The sequence below is a fragment of the Maylandia zebra genome, linkage group LG20 (genome assembly GCF_041146795.1).
Source record: "Maylandia zebra isolate NMK-2024a linkage group LG20, Mzebra_GT3a, whole genome shotgun sequence".
Classification (NCBI taxonomy): domain Eukaryota; kingdom Metazoa; phylum Chordata; class Actinopteri; order Cichliformes; family Cichlidae; genus Maylandia; species Maylandia zebra.
Window position 1 is genome coordinate 7,892,103 of NC_135186.1, and position 22,687 is coordinate 7,914,789.

At 39.7% G+C, this 22,687-nt stretch overlaps 2 protein-coding genes and 2 long non-coding RNA genes across 4 annotated transcripts; 1 reads left to right on the top strand and 3 right to left on the bottom strand.

Annotated features, from left to right (window-relative positions):
- The first annotated feature begins 3,695 nt into the window (after positions 1-3,695).
- actr8 (actin related protein 8) lies at positions 3,696-8,708 on the top strand. Its single transcript, XM_004554023.5, has 13 exons — positions 3,696-3,960; positions 5,015-5,185; positions 5,295-5,405; positions 5,635-5,739; positions 5,855-6,028; positions 6,248-6,341; positions 6,422-6,554; positions 6,753-6,906; positions 7,068-7,163; positions 7,237-7,377; positions 7,471-7,780; positions 7,888-8,051; positions 8,179-8,708. The coding sequence occupies exons 1-13, from the start codon at positions 3,826-3,828 to the stop codon at positions 8,320-8,322; spliced, it is 1,932 nt and encodes a 643-aa protein (XP_004554080.1). The 5' UTR covers positions 3,696-3,825; the 3' UTR covers positions 8,323-8,708.
- A 289-nt stretch (positions 8,709-8,997) lies between these two features.
- On the bottom strand, positions 8,998-14,994 carry selenok (selenoprotein K). Its single transcript, XM_004554024.4, has 5 exons — positions 14,840-14,994; positions 14,261-14,351; positions 13,802-13,876; positions 13,345-13,440; positions 8,998-9,325 (listed from the first exon to the last, which is right to left on the bottom strand). Exons 1-4 carry the CDS (start codon positions 14,856-14,858, stop codon positions 13,350-13,352), a joined length of 276 nt encoding a protein of 91 aa, XP_004554081.1. The 5' UTR covers positions 14,859-14,994; the 3' UTR covers positions 8,998-9,325; positions 13,345-13,349.
- Positions 14,995-15,908: 914 nt separating this feature from the next.
- LOC143414292 (uncharacterized) lies at positions 15,909-18,897 on the bottom strand. The gene is made up of 2 exons (XR_013094820.1): positions 18,224-18,897; positions 15,909-16,987 (listed from the first exon to the last, which is right to left on the bottom strand). It is a non-coding gene; the product is annotated as an uncharacterized LOC143414292 (long non-coding RNA).
- A 1,024-nt stretch (positions 18,898-19,921) lies between these two features.
- Positions 19,922-21,793, bottom strand: LOC105940974 (uncharacterized). Its single transcript, XR_001341571.2, has 2 exons — positions 21,683-21,793; positions 19,922-20,750 (listed from the first exon to the last, which is right to left on the bottom strand). It is a non-coding gene; the product is annotated as an uncharacterized LOC105940974 (long non-coding RNA).
- Positions 21,794-22,687: the final 894 nt, after the last annotated feature.

Consider the following 22,687-nt stretch of genomic DNA (forward strand, 5'->3'; position numbering starts at 1 on the left):
CCCTGACTCTGCTCTGCTGGTATCTTAATTGCAGTCTAATCTCCTAATAGTTTCTTTCTCAATCTCTGTACTCTAATAAATCACGTTCACTTCTTTCAAATGATCGCCCCATGTGTGATATATATGCAGTATTTGCTTTTATTTATTACTGGACTCCTGAGTTCTGTCTATCATTAATTATGTTCAGCTTCTTAGTTTGTTTGCTATTTAATTTCTCTCCTTCGTGTATGCCTTTGTATTTATTTATAGCTGCCTGTAATTATTGATTACATTTGATCTTACCAGTGATAACGTCATGTCCAATTTACATTCTTTAGCCTTCCCCTATTTTAAGCAGCTGTTGAGCCATTGTCGTGATGCTTTATTCTGAAAATCTATGGGTGGAACTAGCTCCATGCTTGCAAGTAAAACAAACATAAGCTCATCCTACAGTGACAGAGTAAGTACAATGTCCGTTGTAATTATAGTCAGTAAGAACGCAAACGTCTTTCACTTTTCAGGGGATTAAAGTGAAGACAGTGCTGTGAGTACGCTCGTATGAGCTTCATTTAACAGATTTTGAATGATGCCTTTGTGTCCGTCGTTCTGCACAGCTCCTTATTCACTAATGCTTCAGGTACTGTGGGCTCCATACATTTATTGTAAATAAACGCAACTGTGTTTTTCTTTCATTTTCTCTAACGGCTTTCTCCATTCTTTTAAGGACCAACGAGGGCACTACATTTAACGTCTTGTCAGCTGCTGATTTATGGCCTAGAAGCAGTAAACATGGGCAAGCGAGTGACTTTGACAAGGGACAAATTGTGATGGCTAGACGACTGGGTCAGAGCATCTCCAAAACTGCAGCTCTTGTGGGGTGTTCCCGGTCTGCAGTGATCAGTATCTATCAAAAGTGGTCCAAGGAGGGAACAGTGGTGAACCATCGACAGGGGCGACTGAGGCTGATTGATGCATGTGGGCAGCAAAGGCTGGCCCATGTGGTGCAATCCAACACACGAGCTACTGTAGTTCAGATTGCTGAAAAATGTAATGCTGGTTCTGATAGAAAGGTGTCAGAATACACAGTGCATCGCAGTTTGTTACGTATGGGACTCTGATGCTTTGAGCAATGTTCTGCTGGGAAGCCTTGGGTCCTGCCATCCATTTGGTGTTACTTTGCCACGTACCCCCTACCTGAGCATTGTTGCAGACCATTTAGACCTTTTCATGGAACCAGTATGCCGTGATGGCTGTGGCCTCCTTCAGCAGGATACTATGCCCTAGCACAAAAATGGTTCTGTGAGACATGCACTGCAAACAAGTCCAATCCATGGAGACTTCACCTTGCAACTTACAGGACTTAAAGAATCTGTTACTAACACATTGGTGCCAGATAACACAGCACACCTTCAGGGGGTCTAGTGGAGTCCATGCCTCAATGGGTGAGGTGTGTTTTGGCAGTACAAGGGGGACTCAACTTAGACAAATGGTCATAATTTTATGACAAATCAAAGCTTACTGGAAAGGACAGACAGACTCTAGACCCGTGCACTGCCTGTAAGAGAAGCTCAGAGCTGAACAGACACCTCTCTCACACAGTGTCTGTAAAGGTATCTTTACAGATATTGGTATCTTTCGAGGAGCAGCCAATCAGAAAGCAGATCTAGAAACTGATTCCCCAAAGTTTGTGCCAAGGTACAATAAAGAAGAAGCTGAACCCCAAATCTGAATGTGAAAAAGATCACTACTCCCAAAGGTTTCATGACAGGAATAAAGAACCTGAACCTCATACTAGTTAAAAGGAATTACCTCATCTAATGGTACATTTCAACAATTTTTTTATATGTCCAGATTGGTTCAATAGTAATACTCACAGTAATGATTTAATTCCTTCATTCCTATCCCAAGACATTTTTTATGAGTTCAAAAACCAACATGGAACTTGTGGAAATTATTAGAAAATAAACACTTGTTCTTCTGCATTAATGTGTCTGTATAAAATCCTCCACTAACCTTCTGAAATATTCCACAAGATGTTGAGCTTCTTCACAGAGCTGATGGTGGTCACTGGAGACTATTCTATTTTCTGAACCATTTATTCAATTCATGGTCGCGGTACTGAAGAAATATATTTTATTATCGGAGTATTAAAGGTTTTTTAGGGAAGTGCTGTTTATTTAGGGCTTATGCTATTTAGCTCAGACGCAGTTACTTATCTTACTATGTATCTCCCACCCTCTAGAGCAGGGTTGTTAAACTCATGTTACCACGTGGGCCACAAACAACCCACTTTGACCAACAGTAGGTCTGACCAGTGAAACTCCCCTTTCTGACAATGCAAAAGACTCTACCTGCACATTTATTCCCTGAGATATCTTATTAGGAGAAAAAGAATTGTAGTTTGAACAGTACATCTAAGTTTTTCCACATAATAAAGAAATGCAGCTGTAGGAAAGAATTTCTGGTAGCTCATTCTCCAGACTGCCCTGTAATTATAGGAAAGGTTTTTGAATTCACAGAAAATTCTCTTTAAAACAACAAACAAACCAAAACATTTAGTCTCATTGTGAAAAGAAAATTCTATAGTAAACAGTGAAAACGGGAACCTTTCTGTCTTTTAATTGTTTATTTATTACTTAATTACTTTGCTGAAGTCTGGATGGTGATGGGGGAGGTCCTTATTAGTAGGAAAATGTTATTTGTGGCCCCCAGCTCTTATGTTTGAATACCCATTTTTAGGATTAGGGGTATCGGCTCTAAAAAACCTCTGGTGACTTCTGATAAGTAACAACTTCTGTGAACTCAGGCACTAAATACTCTATGCTTTACATCAAGAGAAGTGCAGGATCTGGCTTGCCTAGAGATTTATTGTTTAACCAGTTTTGCTAATAGGATTTTCAGTTACCCAGGTTCAATAACACTGTTTTAATCAAATGGTCAAACAGGAAAACTAATAGATTTCTCTTAAATAAAAATAATCAATGCAAAGTACCTTAATTACTGAACATGGATTTGTTTTGTTTACTGTCACATCACTACTAGAGGCCCCATACTAACCCAGGAAAATAATATATATAAACTGACCACATCATGTGAAAATATTATATAAAAATCCCATGTCTGATATTGCCTTTACATGTTAGACAGGCATCTTCCTTATCTGTTTTTAAATCACGTCTTAAAAAATATCTATTTACCTTGGCTTTCAGCAGGACTTGATGTCTCTTAATATGTTTCTTATTAATTATATTATGTTTAATTTTAAGATATTCGATATGTAATTTAAACTGTTTTCTCTTTGTTTTATATTTGTAGCACTTCGGCCAACATTGCTGGATGTATAGTGCGTTATAAATAAAGATGCTATGCTATGCTATGTTGAAATGTTTTTTCTATCACCGGCGCAGGGTGATGGAGCTATAGCTCCTTTTTGTTTCTTCTTCTTCTAAAAGTTTAAATAAAGTTTATGAAGAAAGAAATCGCCACGTCTTGTAAAACGATCTAAAACAACACCCTGTACCATCGGAAAAACTATTATCGCCAGTCATTAACGCTTCACACCACAAACAATGGAATATTATGTCTTCTAAAAAATATAAAAACGAAAATAAAATGTATTAAAAATGTACGAACGAACAAACAAAAATGCGGAGACGCGCAGAGAAACCTTTGGACAAATACAAATCGAAATGTTGCACCACGTGACCAAACACGGAAGTAAACTTTTCATTCAGAGGGAAGGCAACGGTGTTAGCTTGTGCTTCAACTTTGAACCATCTCGCTGGGACTAGAAGACCGTGACTTTGTCATTTCTAAGTATTTAGTGGATTAAGTGGAAAGGAGACCATGACCCAGGCGGAGAAAGAGCAGGATAACGGGAAGGACAAAGAAAAGGAGCGAGAGAGGGAGAAAGAGAAGGAGCAGCAGCGCGGGGTGAAAAGACCCATCGCTCCTCCGGCGATACCAGAACCTCCTCAAGAGGTGAGACGGAAAATGAAGTACCCAGCTGTTGTATACATGAACTATAGCCGTATATATGCCAGAAATCTATAATGTAGCATTTGTATTTTTCATGAACATTTTGTTCTCACTTGACACATGCTAAACTATTGTGATGGTGCGTTTACTATCGTATTAGTACACTGTTTTAGTAGTACACCGTTGCTAAATGGGTCTATAACCTGCTACATGTGGCAACAAGGTTTAAAGCTCAGAGTTGTTGAGTTAAAGCTGATATTGAAATATTTTAGCTCTTAATTGTTGACCTCTTTTTGTTTTTCCCAACACGGATGAAAACACGTGTTAACCCTTCTGATTTAAGCCCCTCTTTAAAGTTTCAGGAGCTTAGATGTGGTAGATGTGGAAACTAGGTTTAACAGTCAGTATCTTTGTTTGGGGTTAAGACTAGCTGCAAGGATGACGGGGTTTTGGCTCTTTTTAAAGGCTTAAACCTAATGATACAGCATGTAGTGTTTTCGTTTTTGTGCTGGCATTAATGCACGTCTAACATTATGCCAACAGCTCCAGTGTGGTGTGGAAGATATAGACCAGGGGTGTCAAACTCAAATACACAGTGGGCCAAAATTCAAAATGGAACAAAGTCGCGGGCTAACATTAATATTTATTGGAAAAAAAAAATCTTCCTCCAGATGTAAGAATGAATCTTTTCTTATGGACTCAAACAAGTTTAGCTGAAAAACTGAATATGGAACAAGCAAAGCTTAATACTAAACGATATATATATTAGCTGTATAATACCAGTAGGCCAGCTCTAATAGTAATTTGGTATGGCTTCGCCGGCCAAATGTAATTAGGCTGTGGGCCAAATTTGGCCCGCGGGCCAGAGTTTGACACCTATGATATAGACTATCCTGCACATAGCTCTGACCTCACCAGAGCCCTTGGATGGAAACAGATCCATGCAACCAGTTTCCAAAAACTAGTGGCCAGTCTTTCCATAAGAGTAGAGGCTGCGCAGATGTCCACAGTTGCTCTTTTGTTGGGTGAAACTTGAAATTTCTATTCTTTTTCACAGCAAATACAGAGCAATTTTGTAGTTGTCATCCACACTGGATCGAGGACGCTCCGTATTGGCCGAGCAACGGACACCCTTCCAGTGACGGTCCCACATGTAATAGCACGCAGGCACAAGCAAAGTGGCCAGCCCTGCTATGAAGATGCATGGCTGTTGAGAGAAGGTCTAAATGTATGTGACTCAAAACCAGGTGCACCCATAATACAACTTCACTGTTGTCAAATTAAATGGTGTCATTTTTAAGTGTTTATCCTTATTGTTTTGTCTTAATATCCAACAGAAACCAGAAAGCAACGAGCAGAGGCAGAATGGCCTTAAAATGGTTGATCAGGCTATATGGTCCAAGAAGATGTCAAACGGAGTGCGGAGGACTCCTGTGTCTGCTGATCAGGTATGGTTATAAAAGAGAAATTAGGGAAGAAAGCAACACAATGCAGTGTGATTCTCTTCTATCTTATACAATAAAGAAATAAAGACCTTAAGGTCCTATAGCAACTTAGTAAGGTTTGAATAGCTGATATACAATATAGAAAATAACTCTTTTCATTAATTGATTATGATGTTAATCCATAAAAGTATTTTCTTATAGCAGTGGTTCAGTTTTGTATGTTTGTTTTTAGGCCAGAGCGTATAACTGTCAGATCCGTCCTGCGGTGCTAGACAGCAGCTCCAGAGTGAAGTGGACAAACACAACCCACCATCCTCCTTATTTGGTTGGAGAGGAGGTCGGTGAATGTATTAGAGCAAACTCGTAACTTCTGTGAAATATGACTTGTTAAGCCATTTTCATTACCTAAAGCCTTGATTAATTTTTACCCCCCCATTTCTGCTATTGCACAGGCTCTTTATGTGAATCCAACAGACTGTTACAACATCCACTGGCCTGTAGTCAGAGGTCAGCTCAATGTGCATGCTGGTCCTGGAGGCTCACTGACTGCTGTCCTGGCTGACCTTGAGACAATTTGGAGTCATGTGATTCAGAAGCATCTGGAGATCCCTCTCAAAGATTTAAAGGTAGGAGAAAACTTCTCAGTTCTATAGCAGGATGCAGTAGTCTTGATAAATCCTCATTTCTTTATATTAGTATAAAAAATAAGACTCTATCTATCTAGCTGTCTAGCTAGCTAGCTGCTTCTGTAATAGAGGCTTTCTACAGGCTTTGTGCTCCATACTTTCAAACAGATGATCATCCACATTAATCATCAGTTGCTCATTTCGCATTATTTCTTTTAGTATTACAGATGTATCCTGTTGGTCCCTGACATCTACAACAGACAGCACATCAAAGAGGTTGTGAACATGCTGCTGCTCAATATAGGGTTCTCAGGTATTACACAATCTTCACACGTAACTAAGTGGAAATTTCTTTGTTTCCATCAACTTACTTCCTGGTCTTTTTGTGTGTAGCTATCATTGTGCACCAGGAGTCGGTGTGTGCTACTTTTGGCAGTGGGTTGAGTAGCGCTTGTGTCGTGGATGTAGGCGACCAGAAGACCAGTATCTGTTGTGTGGAGGACGGAGTGTCACATCGAAACTCCAGGTGGGGCTCAAAACTCACGTTTATGTTTGATTAAATGAAATATATTTAATATTTAATTATTTGACCCGGTTGTCACAGACAACAAACACAGAACAGTGAATATTTATTTTTAAAACTCATGTTAGTTTCACTTCCTGCTTTTATTGCATTATTTAGCAAATGTCTTACATGGTATCTTGTATTTGTGGGACTTTGCAGGTTGTGTTTAGCATACGGTGGCTCAGATGTGACCCGCACTTTCTTCTGGCTCCTGCAGAGGGCAGGATTTCCCTACAGAGATTGTCAGCTGTCTAACAGACTAGACTGTCAGCTCCTGCAGCATCTGAAAGAGACCTTCTGCCATCTAGATCAAGTGTGTGTTAGTCAGGGTGGGAGGGAGGGTGTTAGTGTCTGTGCATTACAATGATTTGTTAGCATCTTTGAGTATTTAGCCATACTCACTTCTAAATAATCGATGGAGCAATTTTAAGTACATATTAACTACAAAATCGTTTTTCTGTTTTCTCTTAACAGGACATATCAGGGCTACAAGATCATGAATTTCAGACACGTTTTCCAGAGGCCCCGGCTCTTCTGTACCAGGTTCGACTTGGGGATGAGAAACTACAGGTAATTATATCAGAAGGTAAAGACGATGCTGTTTTGATACTGGTGCTGAACTACTTTTCTGTCTTCTTTATAGGCACCCATGGGCCTTTTTTACCCGACGACGTTTGGGATTGTAGGTCAGAAGATGTCATCGCTTCAGTTCCGTTCCCAAGGCGACTCAGAGGACCCTCATGATGAACACTACCTCCTTGCTACACAGAGCAAACAGGACCAGGTAAAACACACACACACACAGGTTTCATAGACTGAAACCAATGAAACCAAATGGTTCTCAGCTATTTTTTTACTTAATTATTTTCTCCAATAGTCCTCCAAATCAGCTGCAGACAGGAAAGCTATTTCCAGACCAAGTGGATGTTTGGAAGGGGAGATGAGCAGTCAGGGAGGGACTGGGGACCTGTCAGATCTACCCAGGAGCTGTGGGAGTGGTGGAGGAGGAGGAGGGATGCAGGGGGAAACAGAGCTTGGGGCTGCCCATGGAGAGTCCCTGATGGGAGCAGGAGAGGTGGAAGAGCCTGTGTCTGCCCATCTGTCCAGGAAGACGGCCATCATGAGCCAATTTGAGAGCAAAGCATTGGGATTAGATAAGGCAGTCCTGCATAGCATCGACTGCTGTGGTAAGTGATGAAGTTAATTTTTGTTTTTATATTCAAAGATCTAGCGATGAGAATAAAAACTTCCATGGAATATCCTGTTTGAGCCTCTGTACTCATTTCATTTACAGCATCAGATGAAACCAAACGAAAGATGTACAGCTCCATCCTGGTTGTGGGAGGGGGGCTCATGTTTCATGGAGTTCAGGAATTCCTTCTTCACCGCATCATCAACAAGATGCCACCATCCTTCAGAAGGCTGGTAGACAATGTGGAAGTTGTCACACGTCCAAAGGTACCCCAAAATTACCTTAGTATATCTCAGAAAAGGTCACAGACCTGCATCTGTCTTCAAAAGACAGATAACTTTATACTGCAGACTGATCCTGTAATGTATTTTATATGACACGTATGTGCTCTAGGACATGGATCCTCGGCTGATCTCATGGAAAGGTGGAGCAGTGCTGGCATGTTTGGACACCACGCAAGAAATGTGGATCCACCAGAGGGAATGGCACCGCTTTGGTGTCCGAATGCTCCGTGAAAGAGCTGCCTTTGTGTGGTGAAAACAGGCTCTTCTTACTTGAAATGGTGACTCAAACTGTCCCACTGTTCAGTGGACTGCAGAAGGATGAAATTGGCAAAGTGTCGAGCACATTTCTGCAGTAAATAAAGGAAGAGTGAGAACTGTTTTTCCAGAAAAAAGATTTAATTCCTTAAATAAACTCTATACATAGTGTGACAGCAAATTCTGACAATTCTAGCACAGTCACCAGTGTTTTTTCAGTGTTTTTTTTTTCCTGGCTGTTTAAGACAATGCAGATATTTCTGTTACTTCTGAACAGTATTAAATAAGTTTGACAGTTTTATGTCATGTACTGCAGTTGTATCACAATGCTCTGAATGTTCATGAATGTCTGGAATTCTAAATACAGTAAACCCATGATACCTGGTACAAGATATTTGGAATTGATAGAAACATTAAGTGATTAAGTGTACTCCTTGGAATTATATCATATTCACACACAAGACTGATATAATCAAGTCTTAATCAACTTTTGCAATTTGAGTTAAAAAAAAGACAATGTATACCTGTGCCATTACCAAATTATCCATTGATTTTAGATATCCTAACAATTAGTGCTGAGCCAAAGGTGTGATACTGCTATTAGTACCGACCAGCTCTTTGTGGAACCAAGCTGTGTCATTACCAAATGTGACAATAATAGCAGGAGACACACTCAGTATTTTTTTTTTTATTCAACAGAAGGATACAAAAAAATACATTAGCTGATGACTCCCAGGAACCATAACCCATATCTAAGAAACTGGTGACATTGCAAGTTGGAAAAGCCGACGCAGAAAATGAGGGAAGAAGTGATGTGGATAGCTGTGGTATCAGCCGTTCTGGCCCCTACGTGTAGGAATTCCCAGAAAGGCGTCAAGAAACTGCTTGTGACAGTGACAGCTGATGAGGAAGGGCCTTAGCACTGTGACTTTATCATCTTTCCTTGGCTTCTAAGACACTGTGCAAGGCCCCACGCCTACACGGCATGTGTAGGCGTTTACCTAGAGAGAGGAGCAGGTAATATAACAGTCAGGCAGTGTTTTCATATCACGGCCATATATAATCAGTTTCTTTGTTAGGCTAGGTCCCCCAAGGTAATAACCTAAATGCATTCATGAGTAATAATGAGTAATGTTAAAATGCATAAAAATAAGGAGTTAATTGTTTACTTTTCAGCTATAAAAGGCTGAGGGCTACTTTCCAGTAGGGTGATGGTGTTGCCATAGGTCCATGTAGTAGGAGGCTGAAGAGTACCACTGGCCACCCCCCAGTATTTTTTGTTAATGATCAAGTGATCAGATCATGATAACCCTAACAGTTATTACACAAAAGTAGCACTTATCTAGAACTCAGTACAATGTAACCTTAGTAAAGAAATGCAAATAGATATAACACAAGAAAACTACAAAAACCTTTCCATCAATATGACCACTAGGGCTGCCACAAACGATTATTTTGATAGTCGACTAGTCACCGATTATTTTTTGCATGCATGCATCCATTGGACATAAAACGTACAGCTTATTGCACCAGCAGCATCTGCTCTTATATAACTATGATTAGCTTACAGCTTGAAGTGTTTAAGGTATGTGCTAACTAAAAATAAAGTCAAGATGATAGTTTATTAAATTTTAATGACATTTGCAGATTGTTTCGGTGGAGTTTAATAAACTCAGCCGTCTGCTCCTTGCTATCTAAAATATAGGGTGGACCATTTATATGGATACACCGTAATAAAATGGGAATGGTTGGTGATATTAAAGTCCTGTTTGTGGCACATTAGTATATGTGAGGGGGCAAACTCCTCAAGATGGGTGGTGACCAGTGTTGGGTAAGTTACTTTAAATTAGTAACTTAGTTACATTACTAGTTACTTCTATCAAAAGTAACTCAGTTACTTCAAGTTACTCATTACTTTCAGAGTAACTAGTTACTAGGGAAAGTAACTTTGGTTTTACTCAGAATTCTCTTGTTAATGTGTTGCTTCCGTAACTGGATACCCAGCATAATTGACAGTCTTCTAGCTTGCTTACTTGCCACAAGTGCACTGTGCCACCAACCAATAGAAAGGAAAAAATAATGTGGATATTTCCACAAGAGAAATCCCACGCCTGGACCGTCGTTGACCGCCGCCATGATTCTAGCCTACATCACAGCGTCATGTGCGCTTTTTACATCCAACACGTAAACTGCAGTTGTGGTGCTTTTGATTGTACTCAGAAACTCGGAAATTCTGCCTTCCGAATAGGAAGATGTAGGTAACACCAGACTGCAAATGAGCTGCATACAGGGCTGGACTGGGACAAAAAATCAGCCCGGGCATTTGGACTAGAGACCGGCCCACCATTACAGGAAAAATCATAAAGCCTTTGAATGAAAACAAACGCTGTTGTGACACAGTTTTGATGGTATATATGCATCAATCTATCAATCGTTTGTTATAAGATTCAAATAATTATTTTTTAAAAGCTAGACATTTTAAATGAGAATAAGAAAGAAAAGTATTTCTTTGTGCCCCCCTCTCCCTGTTAATGCCCTACCTGCCCCCCTGGCAAAACTTTGCTAGACACGCCCCTGCACAGTTACCAGCTGTCAGCTACCTAAAAAAGGATCCTGGTGTTATTTGTCTCTCAGAAACAGTTCATAACTTCCCTTCAACTCATTCATGTCACCTAAAAGGTAAACCTGTTTCTCCATCACCTGTTCAGCTCTGATGATTCAGTAAGGACATCTCCTGGTTTCATCTTCATGTTTCACTCTCACCACATATTCAAACCGATATCATGACCAGCAGGTTTACAGCTGTGGCTCCAGCAAATATCAGCTGATACTAGAAAGAAATATTAAATAAATTCTAACAACAGCTGATCAAGCTTAAACGTGCTGCTGTTGTTTAGCGCGACCTCCGCTGGTTTCTTCTTTCTGGCGCAAAGTGGGCGATAAATAAACAAGAGAGAAAAGCCGATCAGCTGATCATTGATGGGAGAGAATGAGAGGAGAAGAGGCAGCTGTGCAGCAAAGACACGAAATAACTCCAGCTTTGTGTCTTTTTCATTGTAGCTGAAGTACGGGACAAACTCTTCCTTTTCACCTCAATACAAAACGCGTAATATTTTCTCTGAATACGGGACGATTTCGTTTTTTAGGGGACAGTTGGCAACCCTAATAATTAACCTTATGAATAAAATAAAGTTCCACATCATTAACATCATAGCACCCACCCAGCTGTATAGAAACTCCGTCATGCCAGCTAGCACGCAGTACGAAAAAGTCAGCACAACGAGAATAAACTCGGTTTATATCTGACCCAGATAGACTGCAGGTCATAACTTCTTACCTGAAGTTCAGTTCACCTGACACTTAGGCCGGCGGCTGCCTCGGCTCTCTGCTCCTCCTGCCTCCCCTTTCCCTCATCCACCTATTGGCCTCCACCACCACAAAAAATAGTGCTTTGTTGTGTATCTGACGGACGAAAGCCAAACCAATGCCACACCACTGCAGTTGCAGCATTTTTACAAACCAATTCTGGTTCATCCGTTTCATTTAACGATCTGCTTTCACTCTCCTCATTCTCCGTCGCTGCCATGCTTTTTCCGCCATGTGCATATGAAAACAAAGGCACTGCGCATGCGCGTTTTACCCATATTCTATCGCAATATTTCATTTTCTTATCGTTGCCCAACATTATACTGGTATTACCGTGAACGGTATGATATGGCCCAGCCCTAGGTGCCAGGTCCGATCATTTCTAGATGAACAGTTTCCTGGAAAGTGGATTGGTTGTCGTGGGCCAGTTGAATGGCCCCCAAGGTCTCCCGATCTGACCCCCTTAGACTTTTATCTTTGGGGTCATCTGAAGGCAATTGTCTATGGTGTGAAGATACGAGATGTGCAGCACCTGAAACTACGGATACTGGATGCCTGTGCTGGCATTTCTCCTGTGGTGTTGCTATCAGTGTGTGAAGAGTGGGAGAAGAGGGTTGACAATCCAGCCGACTTCTAAATGGCCACCATGGTCACCACCTATCTTGAGGAGTTTGCCCCTCAGATATACTAATGTGCCACAAACAGGACTTTAATATCACCAACCATTCCCATGTTATTACAGTGTATCCATATAAATGGCCCACCCTATATAACAGGACACCGGAGTATATTCTTGAGCATCTCACACTTCTGATAATCAGTTGTCTGCTTGACGTTTATTCAGTTGTGTAAAAACTATAACTTTAATCTCAGCCAAACCGATTTACTCAGGAATAAATAAAATACTAAAAAAAGCCAAACAATATCACTTTTAAGTTATCTAAGTGACTTACATATCATCTTTAACCTGAGTAGCGAAAGACGGCGGTGGTTTTGAAAACGATTTGCCGGGAGTCCAGTGTTCTCACCGGCTCTAGTGAGCCTTGAATCCCGGCTAGCTATCGAGCTGGTGGGTAACAGACGTCTCCGAAAACGTCGGAGCGCTTTTGAAAATATATGTCTTGATAAGCTGAGCAGATATTTGAAGTTTACACAGCTACATTCTTGCCTGAAAATATGTTAAATGTTTATTTTGTGAGCCAGAAAGAATAATAAGAGTAAAGTTAAAACTAACTAGCTGCCGTCATTGTTGACAACTGAGCAGGGCCGCGCTATGAATTCTGGGACACAGCTTCTTCTTCTTCAGGGTTTAACGGCAGCTGGCATCCTTGTACATGCAGTGCTGCCGTCTTCTGTTTCAGTCTGTTATTACACTCTTAAATCCTACTACTTATTCCTGCGTCTTTTGGGATCTTACAAAGCGTCAAATGACGCGTCAACTATTAAATTAGTCGTCGACAATTTTAATAGTCGACGTAATCGTGACTAGTCGATTAATCGTGGCAGCCCTAACGACTACACAAGCACATATACAGCAAACTGACATGCACATTTTGTTTCTGTGTCATTCATCCTTTGAAATTAATTTCACTTTACATATGAGCTGATACTAAAATGGACTGTTTAATAAAAAAAGACAATAAAAAATTCTCACCTTCCTCATCCTCCTCCACCCATTGGTGGAGGACTGGGCCCTGCACCATGGTTTATTCTTCCCATCCTCCTTCTGCCACCAGGTGGACCTGGAGGACTGTATAACCAACAGTAGACAAGAATGTGAGGAACAAGTGGTATAAATTAGTGCTGTCAGCGTTAATGCGTTAAACAGCTTAAATATAAATTAATTCAAGTGCTGAAATGAGCAACAGCTTTGTTAAACTGCATTTGTCATTCTCTGGATTATGACAATTTTTTAGATACAACTGAAAAAGAAATAACATCACATGCATCTTATTAGCTTTGTGTTACACATGACACACAATTCCTAATAAGCTAGCTTGCTCCTACATCGGATTACGTAATTTTCAGTGTTTAACATAAAGGTAGTGCAGAATTGGTGTTCAGTGTGTGTATGTGTGTGTGACACAACTAATGGTGTTTCAGGGACTTACCCTCTGCCGTCAGTGAAGCGTGATGAAACAGAGCTTCCATTCTTTGACATGTCGGGGTGAAACATGGTTTTGAAACTGGTAAAAGAAAAAAAAGAGTGGGGGCTTGTGCTTAATTCAGAATAAACCATAATGGAGGCTCTAAGAAAAGCCTCTTGCTTACTCACTATATTGTAAGTTTATTACACCACATTCCAACCAGTTTTACAGGCAACAGATTAGCAGTATTAGAGAAACTGTAAGTCATCTATCTTTAGCGGAAGAAAGAGATTTTCAGCATCTTTTTAAGGTAGAAAAACACATGTGAAAATACAACAGTAAATACAATCAAACAACTCTTAACGAACCTTAAATACAGGCAATGAGAATATTAATGATTATTCAAAAGGTCACTCATCCATTATGTTAAACAAAGGTGGCTATTTTGTTTTATTTATTTCATTTAATTCTCATTTGACTTACAAGAGGCCAATAAACTCCACTGCTCCCCAGAAAAGATCAACCAGTAAAGACAGGCGCCATGGAGACTGTGCCCTGCTATCCAGGACCTGGCCTGATGGAGAAACACAGAGGTGGGTCAGACAGCAGGGCTCTGTGATGCTGTTCACATTGCAAGACGGGAATACATGTATAATAATCATGAGTGCACCAGCCAATCGTTAACCCGGATTTACTCCTTAGCTGGCCTTCAGTACACAAAGGCTAACAGCTAATCAGGGCATAAACGAGTTGCAGCACATTTCAAAACAGTTTTAAAGAAAGATAAATTTCGTTCCACTATGAAGTTGAAGCCCAAACGAAATCGCAGTCACATATCGGATTCTGGAAAAGCGACGAAGTTTTAAAACACCACCTAAGGTTCATCAGCTCAGCACTTCTTTCTGCTACGCAGATTCAACCAGGCTAGCTAACATCCTACATGGCTAAATGTAACCTAACACTTTTCACACATTCATGCGGTGGTTATGTTCTAAAATGTATAAAAACACCTAATAAATATCAAACAAACAAAGAATCCGTTAAAGCAGGGAAACCACTCACCGTTGGACACGTACACCATCTTCCAGAAAGTAACAGCAGCACTGCCACAGCTGTGTTTACGGTTGGCTTCGCATTTCCGGGTCTGTTGCTGCGTTATGTGACACGCATGCGCACCACACACAACAGCTACAACCACCTTACCTTACACTCATTATAGAAAAACATTTCAACGTCAAAAAAAAACCTACCCACATAGTAACTTATTTTTTATATGATTAATAGATATATCTATGTATTACAAAGAAAGGGGAGTGTCTGACGTTGCTCAAGTTATTACTTCTTGGAACTCAATCTACGACTCACTCTCTAGAAGGTGGGAGGCCCCATGAGTAACTGCTGTTGTCTGTATATAATAGGGCCGTACAGCATTTCCCCTAAAGCTTCAATATTACAGTTATAGTAATAAAAATGAATTGCTTGTATGAACGTGTGTGTGAATGGGTGAAAAACATTACACATTTCCACTACCACAACCCTGAACTAAATAAGCAGTTAAGAAAATGGATGGATTGATATTCTCCAGTCACTAGCATAACATTTTAAAAGAACAACTTAGTAATTCAGAGGAGATAGTAGAAGCACAAGTCTTTATTTTCTAGGGATCTTGTTCCATATTCTTTTTTAATAAGAGCTCTTCATGATGCATGCAAAATAAAAAAGCTTTGCCTTACAATATAATACACACACGGTGTAAACCAGCCAACACATTCACAGCCAGACATCGGTCTATAAATAAGGAGCAATATATTATAACATTATAATGGAATACTGTTAAATATTTTCAAGTTGATCTACTTTTATGAATATTTGTCAGTCTGCAAAGAGACCCATGTTTGCTCACATCCAGCTTGGACAAAGAATGAAGGTTTGTGAAGGCATTCTGTGGAAGTCTATCTCAAGTAAATAAAAAGTAAAGCATTTTGAACCTTTTCAAAAAAAAATGAAAATGTGAATAAATGAAAAAGTTCAGCACAGATGGAAACTGTCGGTTAAATAAAGGCATACTGTTGCTTTATCAACACAGAAACAGTCCAAATGCAACCAAAAGCTCAAAATACAACACATCAGACCAAGTTACTCATGATCTTTAATCTTGGATACATATGTGTTTACGTCTTCATCAGAATTTTGTTTTTCAGTCTTAGAGTCAGGAACTGGTCTTGCATTGGATTCAGTAGCTCCAGCATTTTTCTGTGGCTTATATTTTTTATTCATTGCTGATGGAGTAAATCCGTGTTCATTATAAGCATTTATTACTTTCTCCACTGTTTGGCTTGATACGTTACATAAGTTGGCAGTTTCGCTGACTGACAGTCCTGCAATCCGTGCACCAACTATGTGGCCCTTTTCAAAGTCTGTTAACTCACTGGACGGGGTAGTGTCGACTGCTTCTCTTCTTTTATCCATTCCAGTGCTGAGTATATTGTACGTCAGCCTTTCTTCCCCCTTTCCCTTCTTTAAGAATGATTTGAGACCATTTCTGATGAGGCTACGGCGAACAGTAGCTGGATCAACTGAAGGGCCAGATGCATCTCTCAGGTCCTGTGTCAGGTCTTTGCTGGATCTTTTACGATTTCTTAAGGACATGACTTTCAGATACTGTTCATCTGCTGTAGATAGTTTTTTAGGTCGGCCACTTCTTCTTTTGTCTTCCACTTGTCCGGTTTGCTGAAATTTTTTAAGGACACACTGCACACCATGTCGAGATATGCCAAGTTTTCGGCTAATAGTTCTTTGGGGTTCACCTTGTTGGTGCAAAAGTACTATTTTATGCCTGTCAAACCGTGTTATCTTTGGCATTTTTTTCTTGATTTAACTAAAGATGCAACTAAAGAAATGAGAACAAATGAACAAACTGTCAAAATATACCATTTATAACTGGTTCTTTGCTATGATTTTCATCACGGGTTAACACAACACTACTTCATTCCTTGAATTAAATGTCTTTTCTATGCTCCAATGAAGCCAACGTCCAAAGGAAAAACTTGCAAAAAGACCTTCAGAAAGCCTGGAAATTTGATGCTCAAAACAACTTTAAAAATTACAAGCAAGTCTGGCTCCTTGGGAAGCAAAATATAGAGAAACAAAAGGTGGCTCAAGACTTTTGCACAGCACTGTAGATGGAGATGACTGGTTTTACTCCTTGGCCTGAATGCAAAAATCATGAAAGAAGAAAATACCAGAAGTTAAAATTTCAAACACAATGAAATAACAATACACAGTTGTCTTTCTCTTTGTGTTGATTAGCAATCAGTGTGCTAATGGAGGGACAAATTATAGGGATGAATTCTAACTAGCGCCCCCAGTACCCTACCAACTAACAGTTCTGTACTTTCAGGCTCCTTAAAAAGTATTATGACTCTGAGTCAAGTAAAGTATGTATTATATATAGGACAACTGGATGAGCAGGTGATCCATGCTATATGGATAATGCAGAGGGCCTTGGTGTGAATTTGTACTAAGGCTATTTACTTGGTGTCTTTCTCCAAGCTTTACTGTCTTCTTTCCACTGTACAATCAGATAAAGGATTAAAAGCCCAAAACATACATTTAAAAAAGTTTTAGTTTTTATTCTTTTAGCTGCTGCCCTGGTGGTATTTAATGGGATGAGAACAGGAAGAGGGAAGAAAAAAAAAATAAAAACACAATTCAAACATACATTCTGCCTATGGAAATTTGATATAAGGTCTATAGGTACTGGGTGTAAATGGACGCCCTACTTTAGGATAATATACTACACTAATATATTTAATACACTAATATGTATATAATATATTACCTAAGTAAATTTATTGTAAAATTTAAATGAATTTTAATTATTCTGATGCTCATCGGGGAAACACAAAGACGCCATTGCAAATCTTTACTCTCCTGCTATCTGCAGAAAAGTTATGTCTGCTCTGATGAGCTGTTTTCTACAGCTGCACAGAGACCCGGGGGATCTGCCATGGTGACGCTTTTTTTCAGAGAGACTGGTCAGTGGGCGGTGACTTTATACCTGTTGATCACTAATGTAATGTCCATCGTCTGCAACATCAGTTACCATGGTGATGTACCTCCGTGAGAAGTGAACCACCTTGGCAGTACAGAAAACCTGCAGTAGACGAAATTCTGCTTCGTAGTGCAGGCCCCTGAAAATCATACCCACTGTTCTCTACACCAGTTCACCTCCAGCACTTCCAGAACCCCCCGAAAAGAAACAGGTTAACAGCTAATCAGTCAGGACACGAATGCAACAAGACAGCTAAAATGGTTTAATCAGTCATGTGCTCTTTTCGGGAAAACGAGTGAGTTTTACTGAACCGCCTAATGCTGTCCACCTTAAAAATAAAACAATCAGTCATTATTGCACAGCTTCAGAAAAGCTAAGAAAGCAAAGCTAACCTGGCTAAACGTAGCCTTACACCTTTCTACCGTCACACGTTCATGTTGAGGTTCAAAACGTTCTTTGCATAAAAAACATAAATACTGCAAACATATTCGCCCCGACGCCGAGAAAACGGATGAAAACACAGGTCAAACCTCTCACGGTTGGACACGTGAACCCTCTTCCACAGAGTAACAGCGGCGCTGTCACAGGTGTGTTTGTGGTTGGCGCTGCACTTCCGGGTCTGTTGTTGCGTCACCGTGTGAAGCACAAGCACAAGCTAAATCACTGCAGTTACTTTAGTACTGTAATTTTCAACACATGCGATTCTATTTAAATATTAATCATTGAACCTATTACTTTTCATTTTCAATATATTTGCATACCGTAGCCTGTTAGCTTTGCCTTGGTTATTTTATTTCAGAGAAATCTATTAGTTTTACTGTTTTATCATTTAATTAAAACAGTGTTATTATGGCTGGATAACTGAAAATCCTATTAGCAAACCTGGTAAAATAAATAAAATAAAATAAATCTCTGTGCAAGCCACTCTTCACGGCTCATAATGTAAAGCACACAGAATACATAAGTGACAGCTGAGTTCACTCAAGAATGAAAAAGGTTGAAATGTACCATCAGATGAGGTAATTTTAATTAGTCTGAGGTTCAGGTTCTTTATTCCTGTCAAGAAACCTTTGAAAGTAGTGATCTTTTTCAAGTTCAAATTTGGGGTCCAGCTTCGTCTGTGTTGTATCTGTGCACAGCACCCTGGGGTTCAGATAGCGTCTGTGCTTCACATTGTTTGTAAGGCTCGCTGTTCTTTCCATCGAACTTTGGAGAATCAGTTTCTATCTCTGCTTTCTGATTGGATGCTCCTCGAAAGACACCAGCTTTATGCAGCTCACGCCGTACAGTCTTTACAGAGACCGCGTGAGAGAGGTGTCTATTCAGCTCTGAGGTTATCTTACAGGCAGTGCACTCGGGGTGTTCATCGACTATCTGGAGAAGCGTCTGTCTGTCCTTTTCAGTGAGCTTTGACTTGCGCCCGCTGTTCTTTTTTGCTGATGCTGTTCGTCCATGTTTGATATACACAGTCATGACTCTTGACACTGTTCCCCTTGCCACGTTAAACAGCTGTGCCGTTTTTGTGACAGATGCACCCGACAGCCGTGCAGCAACAATCTGGCACCTTTCAAACTCTGTTAAGTCACTCATACTGATTTGAACACTGCTTTTAAAGTGGTGACTATTTCCTTTGGACACTGTCACCTGACAGATGAGCAGGAAACCCAGCCACTGCGTTGGAGCACTGTCACTTAGGTACCCCAATGTCCACTGTCATATGGCGCTTCCATGAATTTGAATGCTGAAGCAGTGATGTCCTGGTTAGTGGACCAATCAGCTGCTGACAAACTGTCAAATGTAGTGTCCTCCTTGCTCTCTAAATAGATGGCGAAAGCAGTAAGTCTAAATAAAAAAGAAAAAGAAGTTTTATTTATTTACTCTCCTGCCGGTGACCCAGAAGTTAATCTCAGTACAGCAGTTGTGCTTTAACAAAATGTATGTACACTGTTCCCCCATGGTATTTAATCGAGAGCTTTGAAGGACGTCTAATTTTCTAACTGCCTGTTGCCTCCTCTCAGTCTCTCAGAGAGGATGTGCAATTTGAGAAATGAAATAGGGTCATTAACACAGAGAGAAAAGACGCAAAAAGATTCACGTTTAAGATTTATTTGTTGAAAATATGCAATATTGTTCAAAAAGAAAAAAAGAAGAAAGTATGAGTTTACAACACAGCCAGTTCACATCAGTAAAAAGTTTAAAATCATTTTTGGCCATTCTTATGTCGAATTTCTTTAAACTAAACAGTAAAATTAGTTTACCATAAATAAAGTAATTGATATTCATTTTTTTAAAAGAGATAATCTCTCAGCAGAGAGGAAAAGTGTTGGTTAAATAAAGGCATTCTGTGGTTTTCTGAAAACAGAAAAAGTCTAAATGTAACATAAGGATCAAAGTACAGCTCATCAGACCGAGTTACTCATCTTCTTGGGTCTTGGGTTCAGGTGTGTCCATGTCTTCATCAGGATTTTGTGTTGTGACCTTAGACTCGGAAACCACTTTCGCCCTGGCCGCTTTTCCATTAGCAACTGTATTTTTCTGTGGCTTGCGTATTTTTTTTTTCTGTGCTGATGCAGCAAATCCATAATTCTTATAAGCACTCATGACTTTCATCACTGTTCGGGCTGAAACGTTACACAGCTCAGCAGTTTCGCTCACAGACATGCCTCCAATACGCGCGCCGACTATTTTGCCTTTTTCAAAGTCTGTTAGCTCACTCATGCTGGAGGTGGAGAGGTTTCGACTACTGCTTGTAGACTGGACAGACAACCTCAACGATCGTCAAGCTAATAGCTGAGCAACTGCCTCTGTAGCTTGGACTCATTCACATCAAAGCTGAATTGTTTCCATGCGGTGTTCCTTGGTTTGTCCACTGCAGTGCTGTGTATACTCTGAGAGGGATGTCTGGTGATGCTCTGTGGCCTGAATGCAAAACATTAAAAAAAAACTATCAGAAAGTAAAATTTCAAATCTAACTGACACTATTGGAGAAGCTGATAGACTAGTGGTACAAAAAAGTGCACTTCTGGAATTGCTTTACTAACAAACACGTTCAATATACTTGTACTTTAAGTACTTCCACTTCTATTCAATTACATTTTAGACTCAGCGCACTTAATTTTAAATATTGAGCTGCTTATCATTTTGCAGGTTTAATATAGATATACTAATGCATCATCATATTATTATAACAAAACAACATGCTAAAGTCATCTAAAGCTGCAACAATCAGTTATTATGACCCAATAATATGATGCTAATTGGTTTTATCTGAATAAATAAATAAAATTAATATTTGTTGATGCCTTTGTTAACAGCCATGTTGAAAATGGCCACCATCTTGAGTTTTCGCATGGTTAATGAGCTTTATCAAACAAGTAAACATAAAAACAGTATATGTGCCAGTTTTGGTGTTTGTGAACACCAAAACTGGCTTCCTCCTGTGAACGATTTCCGTGTAATGTTCAGGTATCTGCGGCTCTACAGGATCAAACAAACGCGTCCTGAGTGAAGCTGAGTCCAGCATCAGGAATCACAAAACCACTGAAGGTGAGCCAACAGCACCTGGTACGTTCACGTAACTGTTTTAGGATCCAGATAACATCACCGGAACACTTTGCGTCACCGTGCAACAGTTCAAGCACACTTAGAGAAGCTCGTTGGTGCCTTTTTCCAACCAAACCGATGATAATCAGTTTTGCTTTAACGTTCAGTTTTGCTAGCCAGGTAGCAAACCACAACATAGCTCCCCTCAACAAACTGCATATTCCGAGCACACCTTCATCTTTGTAACACAATTTATAGAAAAATTAAACACAAAAGAATTTGTACTAACTATTATGCACAGTACTTACAACTAAATCTGAACGGCAAGTCTGTGTTTTTGTCCACTGCTACTCTCCTGTGCGTCACGCGTTTCGCCAAGGAGAATAAAGTACGTCCGGTGGGGTTTTTCACAATAAAACTTTCAATTTGTGAAAAAACTATTATTGATAAAGTCAAAGATCCAATGCAGACGTTAGAATTTTATTCATACCGTGTTCATGAAATACCTGAGTAAGAAAGGGTTTTTGTTTTCTAATTTTGTTGGTAACAGTCACCCAACAGATGGTCCTACCGGTTAAAGACAGAAAAAAATTACTATATTAGTTACCGCCCCCCCAACCAACAGAACTACAACAAAAACATCCAGAAACTATGAAACTAGGTCCTATACAGATTATCACAAGGTTTCTGAAGTAACACAGACTAAGCTCGTCCTTCTGTCAACATCCTATAAAACACAAAAGCTCCATAAATAATTTCTCCGAATATTAATGATATTTTGATTCACAATAAATAAATAAATAAATAAATAAATAAATAAATAAATAAATAAATAAATAAATAATCCCCTTGCACCACACACTGTACTGTGCAAAACTCTTGAGTCAACCCTCATTTCTTTCAATTTCACTTCCAGGGAGCTGACAGCAATAGTTCTGAGGGCTTTTGAAAGTATTTCAATATTTTATGTTTTTTACAGCCAAATTTGTAAATAACCAATTTTTAAATATTATCTTTAAGCACTTTGTTACTAGCAGCGAGTCACAAAAACACAGCATTTGTTCCCAATGTCATGTTCTTAAGAAACAGAAAAAAAGTTCAGCAAAGACCTGAAACAGGATCTAAAAGTTACATCTGGTCCTGAAGTTGATCCATACTGTTCACCGCAGCCTTAGCAGAAAGGGTCTCAAAGAAGAAGGAATTATGAACACAAAAAATACTGTCAGATGTTGAATATATTTTGATTTTGCAATACCATCTGGAAAACATCTGACTGGCAACAGCTTCATTTTTCAGCACGACAATGTCCCCAA

What these genes read in the sequence shown, in the direction of transcription:
- actr8 (XM_004554023.5), top strand. Translation starts at nt 3,826, where the DNA reads ATGACCCAGGCGGAGAAAGAGCAGGATAACGGGAAGGACAAAGAAAAG. An exon ending in CTCCTGTGTCTGCTGATCAG is followed by an intron (nt 5,406 to 5,634) that starts GTATGGTTATAA and finishes GTTTGTTTTTAG; the next exon opens with GCCAGAGCGTATAACTGTCA. An exon ending in TCCCTCTCAAAGATTTAAAG is followed by an intron (nt 6,029 to 6,247) that starts GTAGGAGAAAAC and finishes TATTTCTTTTAG; the next exon opens with TATTACAGATGTATCCTGTT.
- selenok (XM_004554024.4), bottom strand. An exon ending in GTGGAGTTTATTGGCCTCTT is followed by an intron (nt 13,877 to 14,260) that starts GTAAGTCAAATG and finishes TTCTTTTACCAG; the next exon opens with TTTCAAAACCATGTTTCACC. An exon ending in CGCTTCACTGACGGCAGAGG is followed by an intron (nt 13,441 to 13,801) that starts GTAAGTCCCTGA and finishes TTGGTTATACAG; the next exon opens with TCCTCCAGGTCCACCTGGTG.